At 50.7% G+C, this 14,039-nt stretch overlaps 5 protein-coding genes across 5 annotated transcripts; all 5 read left to right on the forward strand.

The window, feature by feature from the left end:
• Positions 1-204: 204 nt before the first annotated feature.
• Asppvi_004510 (DNA-directed RNA polymerase III subunit C31) lies at positions 205-1,089 on the forward strand (the record flags this gene model as incomplete). Its single annotated transcript, XM_043300461.1, has 3 exons — positions 205-312; positions 378-624; positions 692-1,089. The coding sequence occupies 3 exons, from the start codon at positions 205-207 to the stop codon at positions 1,087-1,089; spliced, it is 753 nt and encodes a 250-aa protein (XP_043156396.1).
• A 417-nt stretch (positions 1,090-1,506) lies between these two features.
• tah18 (NAPDH-dependent diflavin reductase) lies at positions 1,507-3,605 on the forward strand (the record flags this gene model as incomplete). Its single annotated transcript, XM_043300462.1, has 4 exons — positions 1,507-1,665; positions 1,723-1,898; positions 1,949-2,047; positions 2,099-3,605. The coding sequence occupies 4 exons, from the start codon at positions 1,507-1,509 to the stop codon at positions 3,603-3,605; spliced, it is 1,941 nt and encodes a 646-aa protein (XP_043156397.1).
• Positions 3,606-4,084: 479 nt separating this feature from the next.
• Positions 4,085-5,079, forward strand: Asppvi_004512 (electron transfer flavoprotein subunit beta/FixA family protein; the record flags this gene model as incomplete). The annotated part of the gene is made up of 3 exons (XM_043300463.1): positions 4,085-4,135; positions 4,298-4,946; positions 4,997-5,079. 3 exons carry the CDS (start codon positions 4,085-4,087, stop codon positions 5,077-5,079), a joined length of 783 nt encoding a protein of 260 aa, XP_043156398.1.
• Positions 5,080-8,193: 3,114 nt separating this feature from the next.
• Positions 8,194-10,200, forward strand: Asppvi_004513 (lipid-binding SYLF domain-containing protein; the record flags this gene model as incomplete). Its single annotated transcript, XM_043300464.1, has 1 exon — positions 8,194-10,200. The coding sequence occupies one exon, from the start codon at positions 8,194-8,196 to the stop codon at positions 10,198-10,200; it is 2,007 nt and encodes a 668-aa protein (XP_043156399.1).
• Positions 10,201-11,205: 1,005 nt separating this feature from the next.
• On the forward strand, positions 11,206-13,512 carry Asppvi_004514 (putative poly(ADP)-ribose polymerase PARP; the record flags this gene model as incomplete). Its single annotated transcript, XM_043300465.1, has 6 exons — positions 11,206-11,272; positions 11,343-11,456; positions 11,506-11,871; positions 11,924-12,760; positions 12,813-12,895; positions 12,946-13,512. 6 exons carry the CDS (start codon positions 11,206-11,208, stop codon positions 13,510-13,512), a joined length of 2,034 nt encoding a protein of 677 aa, XP_043156400.1.
• Positions 13,513-14,039: the final 527 nt, after the last annotated feature.

Genomic DNA, 14,039 nt, shown 5'->3' on the forward strand with positions numbered 1-14,039 from the left:
GAGGTCCATCAAAGGCGGTGAGGCGGATCTCCGCAGGAACTTTTTTTCGTCCTTGCTGTCATCACAACTCGAAGCCACATCGAGTCTTCGGGCGGGCACTATCTATTTACTCGGACGGGCTCTTTGGTAAATGGCGGACTGAGTAATTGGTGATTGCTCCAGAAGCTCTGGACCTCTATTCGTTCCGCCGTCCGTACTGCCAACATGTCTCGATTTGGAGCAAAGAAAGGCAGGAAGCTCCCCGGTGCAGAATTTAGCTGGGAGGCCGATCCTGGCGGGGAAGCAGACACAGCGCCTACGCCTCTTTTCCCTGTATGTTGAAGCGACTCTCCGATAATTGTCTGGGAGGGCTAGGGTTACTCACATCAGGCGTGTAGAGATATAACATTCCCCGCGCGAGACTTTTGAATCCTCGCGAACAAAAACAGGTCGATCTCTACCGTGCTCTGCGGGATCGCTTCCACGACGGTCCATACTACTCCGTTCTCCAATCTACCTCGGGCACAGCAAGGAAAGATGAGGCTACTCGAGCGCACTTTGACCCTTTCCACGGAATGCCTACGTATTCGGGCAAGTACCAGAAGCAGAAGCGGGACCGGCCGGAGTTGAAAGGACGTCCGTATGGTAAGTGTTGCCTGCGGGATATATGGGGGGAGTAACCGCTGATCAGTGGCTAATTGACCGGCTGCAGTCATGAAATTCTTCCCTCGCCAGCTGTGGAAGACGATCCAGCCGAACTTCAACCCCTCAGCTGCAATGGATGGATATGTGCCACAGGGGCCTCGCCTTGGAGTGAAGAGGGGGTTTGAGGATGAGGAAGAAGAACACGATGTCGAGGAGACCAAGCGGAGGAAGGGCGTCGACGAAGATGAGGATGCTGAGCGAGAAGAGCGGGAAGAAGAAGGGGATATCTTGGACCCGGATGAGGATCAGGAAGAGGAGATCGTCGACAACGACTTTGAGGATGATGAAGACGAAATGGGCGGGGACTACAATGCAGAACAGTACTTTGATGCTGGCGACGATGAATACGGAGATGACGGATTCGCAGACGGCGGAGGCGGAGGTGGAGATGAAGACACCTACTAAGGCACAATTGTTGAGATACCCCATCTTGTTTAGTTTCTATATTCTATGGAGCAGTCTAGGGAGCAACGCATGGTCAAGCATATCGGAGGCGCTTGAAATTTTATCATAGGACACAAAGCGTTATCAGTCAAACTAGGGTTCAAAGACTGAGTCAGCAGCGAAGTAGCTTCGAGACAGTCATCGTCTATATGTTAGCGAAAAAAAATATCAACAAAACATCACGTCTCTATTACATGGGCTGGAGCACCTAGCATGCGGAGTACATTTGGCAGGTATCTGAAATTGCGGCCTCAGGCCAGAAGGACCTCGAGATGATGTCATTCCGATCATCGGCCTAAGGCCTCCAACGGCAGAGATAGATAGAGGGGCAGATATGGCGACAATCTGCCCCGCAGCAAGCAGCAATTGTATCTCAGGATGAGTGAGAGCCAGACCCAGGAGCCCCCTACGAGGACGGCTCTTGTCCTGTATGGCTCGGAAACAGGAAACGCGCAAGAAGTGGCCGAAGAGCTTGGAGCGCTGGCCGAGCGCCTACATTTCGTGACTCATGTCGCTGAAATGAACTCTGTAAAGGCTGTGCGTGTTTAGGCTATTCCTTTGCTTCTGGTGTACCTTGCTTACCATTATGCGCAGGAGTTGCTCAAGTCGTTTACTTTTACGATATTTGTTGTGTCGACGACTGGCCAAGGTGAAATTCCTGCGAATGCTCGGTCGTTTTGGAGATCGTTGCTTCTGAAGAAGCTGCTGCCTACTTTCTTGAGCGGGGTCAATTATGTTTCGTTTGGATTGGGCGATAGCTCATATCCCAAGTGAGTGACTTTGTAGATGTTGATATGAAGGCAGTGTCTGACGCGATCAGGTTTAATTGGGCTGCGCGGAAATTGCACAAGCGTCTACTCCAACTTGGGGCTAATGAGATATATCCCCGTGGGGAGGCTAATGCGCAACATCCAGAAGGGTGAGTTTTGAATTTGTCTGGATTGCTCTACAATGATTGACTGGACACTAGACTTGAAGGCACATTCATTCCATGGATTACGGACTTTCGTAGCCACTTGCTGGACAAGTATCCGCTGCCTGAAGGGCTGCATCCGATACCGGATGACGTGCAACTGCCACCTAAATGGATCTTGAGGTTGCAAGAACATGTCACACCAAGTGAAGAGCCTACGGTGCAGACTTCAGTGAGCGAACAGACAGAGTCTGCCGAGTATCCGGGGTTGACTCGGCTGGACCGTGACGTGAGACCGATTCCAGATGCACTGACGGCAACACTTGTTGAAAACAGGCGGGTCACTCCACGCACCCATTGGCAAGATGTGCGCCACATAGCGCTTACGGTCTCCGAGGCGGTCACCTATGCTCCTGGGGACATGGTCTGCATCACGCCGAAGAATTTTGATGAAGATGTCCAAGCACTGATTGACATGATGGGCTGGGGAGAGATGGCTGACAAGTTGGTATCGCTGGCTCCTGGCGAAAAGCTTCAAGCAGCAGGGGAGCTGCATGCTCCGCCCATCCCTGGTCTCGAGAAGTATCCCAAATTGACGCTGCGAGCGCTCCTGATGGACTACATCGACATCAGAGCCATTCCTCGGCGGACGTTCTTCTCGGCCATTGCGCACTACACCGATAACGAGATGCACAAGGAACGACTTCTCGAGTTTACGAATCCCGAGTACTTGGATGAGTTTTGGGACTACACCTCACGGCCCAGACGAAGCATCCTGGAGGTCTTGCATGAGTTTCATTCAGTCAAGATCCCCTGGGAGCATGTGACGGCGGTCTTCCCTGCCTTTCGAGGGAGGCAATTCAGTATTGCCAGCGGGGGTGACTTGAAGACGACACCCGATGGGGGCGCGAAATTCGAGTTGCTGATCGCCATTGTAAAGTATCAAACGGTGATCAAGCGGATCCGAGAAGGAGTGTGTACAAGATATCTCTCTGTGCTGCGGCCAGGCAGTACTCTCAGAATACAACTGCAGCGCGGAGGACTCAGCTCATCTGTCAATCAATTGGTTGGCCCGACTGTCCTTATTGGACCTGGTACCGGCGTCGCACCATTGCGCTCAATGCTCTGGGAGAAAGCTGCTTTCGTGAAAGCGTACCGAGAAGAGCATCCGGAGGCCAGGCCCCCGATCGGGCCTACGATTCTTCTCTACGGCGGCCGTAATCGCGCCGCCGACTTTTTCTTCGAGAATGAGTGGCAAGAACTGAGTGACTTGGTCGACTTGCAGGTCTTCACTGCGTTTTCGCGAGATCAGCGACACAAGATTTATGTACAGGATATCGTACGACGCAATTTTGGGCTGTTCTTCAGGCTGCTACACGACATGAATGGATCGGTCTATATCTGTGGTTCATCGGGGAGAATGCCACAGGCAGTTAGAGAAGCGCTCATTGAAGCATTTGAACATGGTGGGCAAGCCTATGGACAACAGCTCGACCGACGCGGAGCTGAGGAGTATTTGATAGGGATGGAGAAGAGCGGACGGTATAAGCAAGAGACTTGGTAGCCTGGTAGGCGTAGTGTCAATGGTTGTCACATGCTACTGGTGATATGGTGGTCTTGAACATATACACCCCCAAAATACATAGATTAATGAAACACATAAAGACAAGACACTGGTATCAACAACACCAAGATCATCATTGTTTTTCTAATTAACACCAGTAATCAGTTCGAAGGCTCCTCCGCAAATAGCCATTTCTCGACCCCAGCAGTGTCCATTGTCCAAGAGTCCGGCGTAGTAACCTCGGTTGGAGACGGAGGGGTCTGCGGGCGATGATGCTGCGGTTGGACTTCTCGGGCCGCATCGGCCATGGGATTATTTTCTGCACTATTTCGCCCTTCTCCGCCTAAGTCACCTGCGCTCGATTGGCCCCAGACTGCCTTGAGACTGTCTCATTCCGACTTGCAATTCTACTTTCCTTTCGCAATTACCAGGTCTTCTGTTTCACACCATTGAGTGGTAGTTTTCTTTTCAGATTCACAATGAGCGGATTGCGGATTCTAGTCCCCGTGAAGAGGGTGATCGACTACGCGGTGAGTTGCATTTTCTCTGGAATACTCCGTTCTCGGTGAAGAGTCAGAGCTCCGAGGCTACGGCCGGAGCTGAAGACAATACATCAATGACTCTATACCATGACGCCGAGAATTATTCATTAGCAGACGTAATGCTGAAGCGATACTGACAAACATTCGAAGATCAAACCCCGAATCAACAAGACCCAGACCGGCGTCGAAACCGCCGGCGTCAAGCACTCCCTCAACCCCTTCGATGAGCTCTCAATCGAGGAGGCCGTCCGCCTCCGCGAGCGCAAAGGCCCCCTGAAAGTCGAAAACATCCTCGCGCTCTCCGCTGGCGGAGCCAAGTGCGTTGATACGCTCCGGACAGCCATGGCCATGGGCGCGGACCGGGCCTTCCACGTCGAGGTCCCCGAAAGCAACGACGGGGGCATTGAGCCGCTAACCGTGGCGAAGTTGCTGCAGGCGGTGGTGAAGAAGGAGAACATCAACCTGGTGCTTCTGGGGAAGCAGGCGATTGACGGTGACCAGGGGCAGACGGGCCAGATGCTGGCTGGTCTGCTGGGGTGGCCGCAAGCGACGCAGGCGAGCAAGGTCGAGATCAAGGATGATAAGGGGACGGTGGAGGTGACTCATGAGGTGGACGGTGGTGTTGAGACGCTGCGTGCTCAGTTGCCTCTGGTTATTACGACGGATCTGCGGTTGAATGAGCCTCGGTATGCTAGTCTGCCGAACATCATGAAGGCGAAGAAGAAGCCGCTTGAGAAGAAGAAGCTTGAGGATTTCGGGGTCGAGGATAAGCGGCGGTTGAAGACGCTCAAGGTTACTGGTAAGTTTTTTCTTCTCGATGTAATGCACAGCGGATGCTGACTATGACAGAACCTCCTGCGCGCCAGGGCGGCGGTAAGGTGGAGGATGTTGACGGTCTGATCGGCAAGCTGAAGGAGCTCGGTGCGCTGTGATTGTGATTTCAATCGTGTAAATGAGCCAGACGTATGCTTGATCTGTATGCATATTCTTATGATTAGACTTACTACAGGGACTAGCCAGAGCTAGATCTACTTCTGACAGAACAATACCATGACTTGGAAACCTTCAGCTGCTATCTTGTAAAATACAACCGAAATTGAAGTCCGGCACTGAGTTCATTGCCACATCAACCCAGGTGATAGATCTCATGTATATTTTGATCGCCGGGCATCCTCCGTTCGCATCGATCATGCGAACATCTTAGCGTGCGGTAGTGTTAAGCATAGTCGGCAGACGGCAACTCTCGTCTTCTCGTGGTCACAGAGACTCTGTCACCTGCTCAGAGTTTAGACTATCATACTGTTGATGTGTACTGCTAGAAAGTGATATATCACGATAGACGTCTCGTGAGTCGTGAGTCGAGTCTTGAGCCGGCCGAGATGAGTTTGTTGAGGCGTCTCATGAACCATGAGTCGACTGATCGATTACCTTACTTGCGGTCCGTGTCCTCCATCCCAGATCGGGTTTTGAGGACTTACTCCGTAAGATTTTGCTAGTCATATTGCGGCCTATGTCTTACAGTAGTCTTTTCAGTTGATGATCCAGGAAATAATTTATGGATATGAAGTGGCTTTAGACATGGAGTACGCTAATCTAGGTAGATCCCTGACGAGATGGATACATTCACGCCATATTGCGGCGATCGCGAAAAAGTGGACGATCTAGTTAGTTTATCGATCAGTGGACGAAGCTAATGTGTGTCATCCATCACATCTATCACATTTGAGATTCCAGACTAGGATTATGGAAGGGTTTAATATCCTGGCTTGCAGGAGTAGGAGATTAATACCGGGAAATATTTATTGCTTTCTTATTGTATCTAGTCGTTGGGATTGCCATTGAATGATGCTCTGTGTAAGCCGTATATGGTTAGCCTACGGCGTATATTGAGCATTTGTGGAAGATACTCGGAGAACAGAATTGACAAGATTCCGAACTGTCTTTTGCTTTTAAATCCCAATGTGCCAGTGTATCTCAACTGTTGAGGGTCCGTCAAACACACCGATCAACGAATTCCACAAGAGAATGTGGAGGAAGACAACGAGACTCGATAATCGTGCAGGTTGATGGTTGACTTCTGACAGCGGACGCATTGAGCTTAGGGACGTAGACAAGAATGAATTATCGCAGCTTAATGGCAAGAAAGCTTCGGATTACCGAACTATTGATCAGACTACTGTACAGACGGCAAACTATCTGCTGCGTATGCTTCTGTCTAGCGTTCACGGACTGTCATCAAACCAAGGGATAGATTGATTGAAGCTTGGTCCTGTGGCGCATCAGATGCGAAACGGATTCATAATCATTTATTTGATTCGCAACAAGGTTAAAATGATCTGTTCGGTGATAATATGGAATAGTCTGGTATATATCCACATAGAGTAAACAGATAATAGAGTGGTTGGGGCTGAAGGGATGCGGTATTGGAGCTGTCATATGTGCCTAACGGAGTAGTGGGCCTCAGGAATGCAGGGAGAAATTGCCCTTTGGCCATGTTCGAATGGGGAACGGAATAGTCAAACTCTGTCAATTGAGGGTAATTTCAGAGAGTTGGAGTTTATCTTTGGTGCAGAACGATGGTTGGAAGGAAAGAAGAGAATCAGTTGGCTAGAAAGTATGAGAATCTAGACCAAATGATTGGTGATTATGGCAACTTGTGGTTCAAGTTCCAGGTACACCATGAATCGCGTGTTCAACTTGATGTAGGTAGTCGTTGGCGATGGATTCCATTCGATCAAGGATAAGTTTTCTGTGGTAGAAAGGAGGGAAGGGAATGAATGTCGTTGTTCTTGCAGACAAACACATTGTCATGGTCAATAATCAGACAGAAATGGATAGCCTATTCCGGAGTACAGCATCTATCTACCTAGACAGTGCCAAGGTACGGAGGTAGTACTTACAAATACTCCTCTTTAGTGATCCATCCGGTGTCGCCGATCGCTAAGCCTTACCAATATACTTAAGTTAACTTCCTACTAGTCCAGATAACAACTAGGTTAGTCCCATGATGACGCCCAGGTGAAGTCGATGATGATGATGATGACATCCATCACTTGCACTTCCATTTCCACTTCCCATTCCCATTCTTTTCGTCTTCCTATCGCCTGCTACTTCTGTTTTTCCCTCAGGTCCAGCCTTGGCGCCACTTTGGGTTCCTACTATGCTTTCCGATCCAGCCGCGCTTTGGCTGTCCCTGGTTTTTCTAACTTAGGCACTTATATGGACTATCAAGTTTAAATATTGACGACTATTATGAATGAGACGAATAACACTTATAATGATATATGACCATACTCCCTTCTCATTCCTCTACTTGATTCCTTGAAGATCTTCATTATTCGCCTGATATAGATAGGAGCATCAAGTTCCTACAGGACCTCCCTTGTCTCCTTCGCCTGCATACCTTGCTCGTCCCTCTAAATATTATTGAACCTCATCCCCATCTTCCGTCCATCCCGTCGGATTGTTTCTGGTCCCTTCTTTTATTTATTATTTACCTATTATTTTCTTCTGTTGCTCCTGGGTTATTGGGCAGGTAAGTTTGGGTCTCTTCCCTTGTTCTCCCGTTCCATGGTTACTCTTCCTCTCTCTCCCTCCGACCTTCATCTTGCGACGACATCGCCACCCTCTTCCGGCCGTTGAACACGGATAGCGCGGAGTGACCTAGTGACTGATATTTCTCCTTCTCTCATGTAGCTCAGCGCATTCATATACATAATACAGTTCAGCGCCCTTGATTTCACCATTTAGTTCAATTTGTCTCCTACCTTTGTTTTAACCTTAGCTGCATTCCAAAGCTTGTCTGGCAAGCATACCTCGGCTGCGGCAATATACGACACTATACCTAATTCCTCCGCCTTTTTACATTCCATTGTCATTTACGGGCAATTCTCGTGGCGCATATTTACCGTTCCCGTCGCGATTCGACGGTTTGGGATTTCTGATCTGAAAATATAGAGTTGGCGCCTTCTCCGGTCGAGGGACGTGGTCCTGTACGTACGAGGGCTGTAAATTCGGCTCACTAGGGCTCCCAAATAGTCGTCACAATGGCCCCCTCCGTGTGGGAAAAGGCCAAGGTGGGCGGCAAGAAGGGATTCGACAAGGCATGGAATACGGTCGATAAGCTAGGGGCGCCAGTGAATCGTTTGTCGAATCGCGTTGGAGCGGAGGCCTTCTGGCCCATGACTATCGACAAAGAAAGCGACAAAGCGGCTCGCATCCTGCGCAGCTTCTGCAAAGATGGGTTCTATACCACAGAAGATTCAGAGCGGAACGGTACGGACAGCGATGGGAAGATCAACCGTCCCAAGGGTAAGCAGCGAGTGATCAAGAAGATTCCCGCGCCAGTGATCCAGCGTGCAGTGGGCCTCGCCATCTTCACGACCATGCGAACGGGTTTATGGCTGAGCGGTTCGGGTGGAAGCGGTGTGCTTTTGGCTCGCATTCCCGAAACAGGCGAATGGAGTCCACCCTCCGGTATCATGCTGCACACCGCTGGTATCGGTTTCCTGGCCGGGGTGGACATTTATGATTGCGTGGTCGTCATCAACACCTTCGAGGCGCTGGAGGCATTCAAGAAAGTGCGGTGTACTCTGGGAGGAGAGGTCAGCGCCGCGGCGGGTCCCTTTGGGGTCGGAGGTGTTCTGGAGTCGGAGGTTCACAAGCGACGGGCACCCATCTGGACATATATGAAGAGCCGGGGCCTATACGCTGGCGTCCAGGTGGACGGGACGATCATCATTGAACGAACAGACGAAAATGAGCGATTCTATGGCGAAAGGATATCCGTCACCGACATTCTGGCCGGCAAAGTTAAGCGACCACCAAAGTCCATCAAGACCCTCATCCAGACGATCAAGGCCGCACAAGGTGACACCGATGTGGAGGAGAATTGGATTCCTTCCCCCGGGCAGACGCCGGGCGATGTTGAAGTTCAGCCAGCGACTCCGTTCGGAGTCCCTGATCCCGATGACCCCGATCCATTCGGCGTAAAGGCTCTGGAAGCCGAAGGCTTGTTCATCCGCGAAGCCGGKACCCGATCGCGACCGTCACAAGATGTCTTTGAATTCAAACCCAGTCCTCATAGTCCCATCTATTCCACCTTCCGACGGAGTTTGGATAGCTCCCCGCGCAGCAGTTGGAGAGCGAGCGTTCAAAGCCATGCCAGTGTGGATCGAGGGACGCAGACCGACGTGGCCCCTGCTACTGCTCCTACGTCAATTAGCCGCGCCTCGTCAAGGAGTACCCGTGCGGATCATATCGAGCGCAGTCCTTGGGACGCGGAGGACGGCTGGGATACCGTGATACCGGAGCGGCCGGCCCATCTCAACCGGCATCGAGAGTACGACAGTGATCAGGACTCCGTTGGCGATGACTACGAGGTCCACGAGGTCAGTAGTGCTACCGTCTCCAAGCGTGAGAGCACCACTCCGTCTTCTCCTGTGTCCATTGAGGACACCACCGCCCCTCCAGAGCTGAAACGTCATTCGCCCACATTTACCCGAGCCCGGCTGGTCACCATTCCCAAGCGCTTGCCTCCTGCTCTACCACCACGAAATCCTCATCGGGACCCAGTTTCAATGTCACAGTCGACACCTACTTCTCCCACTTCTTCCACTTCCTCCTCTCCTGACGGCAGACGATCCGTGGCGTCCCACCCTGATAACTCAACTGTAAATGGCTTTGCCCAACTTCCTCTCCACCCTAACAATTTCTCCTCGTCCAGTCTCCTGTCGAAAGAGGCTCCTCAATCGCACAACCAGGCGTCCGCTGAGAAAGACGAATTCCACTCTGTTGCAAGCGCTCAAGCATCGGACGATGAAGCCGAACCTGATACTGCGACCGTCAATGGCCTTCCTAAGGAAAGTTCTCATGAAGGAGTCATCCCTGACTTGATTCAGAGTGAACCCGCAGCTTTGGAAGCATCAGAACCAGTCGCCAAGGCCGAAGCGCAGGAGTCTGCTCCCAAGCCTGAACATGCGACTTTGGAAGAGACAAAGTCTGTGTCCGAAATTGGAGCCCACAAACCTTTGGAGCCCGCTCAAAGCGCGTAAAACATTTGTCGGGATCTTCTGTTAATACCATTGTCCTTTTTCTAGTATTCACTGTATATAGACCTTCTCCTATCTCCGTCATTCCTGCATGATTATTAGTTTGGACCGGCGCATGCGCGATTGACTTTTGTCGCTACCGACGTTCATTACCTGTCTTGTCAGATCTTCTGGATGTGTCTTCTTCTTCGTTGCMTTCTTAGCGTCCTGGCATTTGGGAGGATGGGCGTCATGGTTATTTGGTTGTTTAGTAGAGCATTTCTTTACCCGAACAGAAAGCTTCTGAAGCTTGAAATCGACTTAAGGTCTTACTTATTATGGTCTGGAGGTAGTTCCTAGAAGACTTCAGTGTCTCACTTTGTAGAGACAATAGAAACTTAAAATTCTCGCCTAGTTACATTCAAATCTCCCCATGGAAATGAAAGAAACAGAGACAGACTCAAGACTGATGTTGAAGACTATACCCCTGAACTCTGACGCCAGACCTGAAACTGAAGTTTGAATGAGCCATGAGACAATTGTTGGTGCTGCCTTGCCGTGCCAACACAGCAATGTATTAGCAAAACCGGACGTTAGACAACAATATTCATTATCGACACAAGGAATACTGATACTTCGCTGTCGATTCGTTTAGATTCTGGCAACCAGTGGATCCGCTTTTGATTCATTCCCGGCCAAATCCACTAAGAGTGCTAGACCCCTTTTCTGCCTGAAATGATGTCGGTTAGAGCAGGCAGCAGCCCGCATTGGCGCCTGGATCCTCAGGCCGCTACTTACTAGTTACGGGGTCGGAGTGTGATAAATAGACGACACAACACCACGAAGAGAACGCTCGTATTGCCTTCTCAATTCTTCATCTTCATCTTTTTTAATTTGTTTGTAACACTGCTAAGTCATTGCGTGGTCTGGGACCATTTCATACCTTTTCGAATCATCCCGCAGAGCTCAACTATATCCTTGTTTACTTTCATTGCTTGCACACGGAGGACATCTCACACTATCTTCTCGATGGCACCACGAACATTCAAAAAAGCCGTCATCGCCGTAAGCGGGACGTTCCCGGGCTACAAGCAAGGTACGCCATGTCACGCACTGCCTGACCGACTGTAACGACGACGAGGCTAATATCTCGGATTCGGTAACAGCGGACCTGAAGGCTATCGTCGAGGGACAAGGCGCTACATTCACTTCTACAGTTTCAGAGGGCTGCACACATCTTGTCACGACACAGAAGGAGGCCGAGAAGGGGACTGTGAAGTGTAAGTTGCGCCGCTTGCTGTAATCAGCAGTGTAAGCTGACGAGCGCAGACAAGCAAGCATGCAATGTTCCTGGGTGTGACGTCGTTTCTTTGGAATGGCTGTTGGACTCGCAGAAGGCCGGGAAACCGCTTGCTTCAAAGATGTACCTTCTGACGTCTGGAGCTGCGTCCGTGGGACAAGTTCAGAATGGGGATGCTAGCAGTAGTGCTACTGCTACTAGTGCTACACCTGCTCCCAAGACGAACAAGAGGAAGCTTGCTGATGCGAATGCTGATGCTGCGTATGCTGCGGATGACGCGGCCGACGTGAATGGCGATAGCAACGGCGCTGAATCGAATAAGAAACAGAAGGATGCGCAGAAGGGTAGCGCCAAGTCCCTGCATGTTCCTGTTGACGAAGGGTGCACGATGCCTGGTATGTACTTGCTAGGAGAATGGCGGTTAGGGGTTGTGGCTAATTGGCATAGGGACGGTCTTTATTGAAGACTCCGGGCTGATCTGGGATGCGACGCTGAACCAGACGAATTCCGCGAATAACAATAACAAGTTCTACCGGATTCAGCTGTTGGTTGATACCTCCGGGACAACCTACAAGACGTGGACGCGATGGGGCCGTGTCGGGGAGTTTGGATCGTACGCACTGCTGGGTGATGGCCAGTTGCAGAGAGCAAAGGCCGAGTTTGAGAAGAAGTTCAAAGACAAGACGGGTCTGAAGTGGGAGGATCGGCTGAGCACGCCTAAATCGAACAAGTACACCTTCATCGAGCGTAACTATGAAGAGTCGGACGATGAAGACGACAACGCGGACAAGACGGATGTTGACAAAACGGAAGATAAGAAAGCAGTCGAGAGTACCCTGCCTCAGGCAGTGCAGAAGCTTTTGTCCTTTATCTTTAACCAGCAGCACTTCCTGTCCACGATGGCGTCCATGTCGTACGACGCGCAAAAGCTGCCTTTGGGCAAGCTGAGCAAGCGGACCTTGACGACCGGATTCCAGATTCTGAAAGATCTGTCCGAACTCGTCACCAATCCTGCCCTGGCGAGTTCGAGATACAACACTACGTTCCAGGATGCTGCGCAGGATCTCAGCAATCGTTACTTCACCACCATCCCGCACGTGTTCGGTCGCAATCGGCCTCCTGTTCTGGGTACAGATCAGCAGATCAAGACCGAGGTTGATCTGCTGGAAGCACTGACCGATATGGGTGTTGCCAACGAAATCATGAAAGAGTCTCGGGATGCCGAGATGATGAACCAGCTTGATCGCCAGTACCAGGGCCTGGGCATGCAGGAAATGACTCCATGTAAGACTGCCGCATCCTCTTCTCCTCTTCGGACAAAAGCTAACTCCTGTAGTGAACCGTTCCTCCGCCGAATTCCGTGAACTCGAAGCCTACCTGAACAATTCTCGCGGCTCGACGCACCATCTTCGCTACAGCGTGAGTATCACTTCTCAAAACCAAAGCTTCAGGATACTCACAGCAAATAGGTCATCAACATCTTCCGCATTGAGCGCAAAGGGGAAGAGGATCGATTCAAGTCTTTTTGTTATTCGAACCGAGCCAACAGCAACCGCCGTCTACTGTGGCACGGATCCCGCAGTACCAATTTCGGTGGTATCCTCAGCCAGGGTCTTCGCATTGCACCACCCGAGGCCCCCGTGTCAGGATATATGTTCGGCAAGGGTGTCTATTTCGCCGACATGTCAAGCAAATCGGCAAACTACTGTGTGCCCTACAACAGCGCCAACATGGGTCTGCTGCTCCTCTGCGATGTCGAGCTTGGAAACCCCATGTTCGAGCAATTTCAGGCCAACTTCAACGCAGGAACGGATGCGAAAGCCCAGGGCAAGATCGCGACGCTCGGAAAAGGGCAGACTATCCCGGCGGGATGGAAGGATGCAGGTTCCCTCCATCCGACGCTGTCAGGGGTGCAGATGCCGGATGTGTCCAAGTCCACGATGTTTGACAATGGCAGTCTGCTGTATAATGAGTACATTGTGTACGATGTTGCGCAGATTCGGCAGAGATACCTTTTCCATGTCCATATGAGCTGATGGACTTTCTTGTTCTGGGTTGTGATTCTTCCTTTCGGTCGTGGCTCGGAGTTGGGATGGCTGAGGCGTTTGTGGTCGCATAGCGATGGACTGGATTTGCTTCTTTCTTTCGAAGACTTAGCTTTAGATTCCGCTAGGCAAAAGGAGTTGAATGAATGCTTGCGATTAAAACAATTGGTTCACTAGCTCAATTCTAGGTAGGGATCATGTAACCAAAGTCACCTACGCATCATCTTTGTGGCAGACTGCTTGGAGAAGGGAGAGTCCTCGAGGACTCATGTTTCCCAGGGATGGCGGATGAATAAAGGAACGCTCATTGGTTCTGCAGATATCTCTCATGATGTAAATCTTCTCTTGTCACGTCTGGGGGATACAGTGGTTTGTATGTTGACTCGGGATGTACAGTATATTAATGACAGGCAGAGGATGCCTGCAACCCTGGACAAGAGCCTTTGTCTATTTGGCGTCCTCTGTAGTCTGTAACATCGCCGACTCCAAATAACTCAGATTCAATTAACAATGAAATA

Source organism: Aspergillus pseudoviridinutans, assembly GCF_018340605.1.
Source record: "Aspergillus pseudoviridinutans IFM 55266 DNA, scaffold_3, whole genome shotgun sequence".
Classification (NCBI taxonomy): domain Eukaryota; kingdom Fungi; phylum Ascomycota; class Eurotiomycetes; order Eurotiales; family Aspergillaceae; genus Aspergillus; species Aspergillus pseudoviridinutans.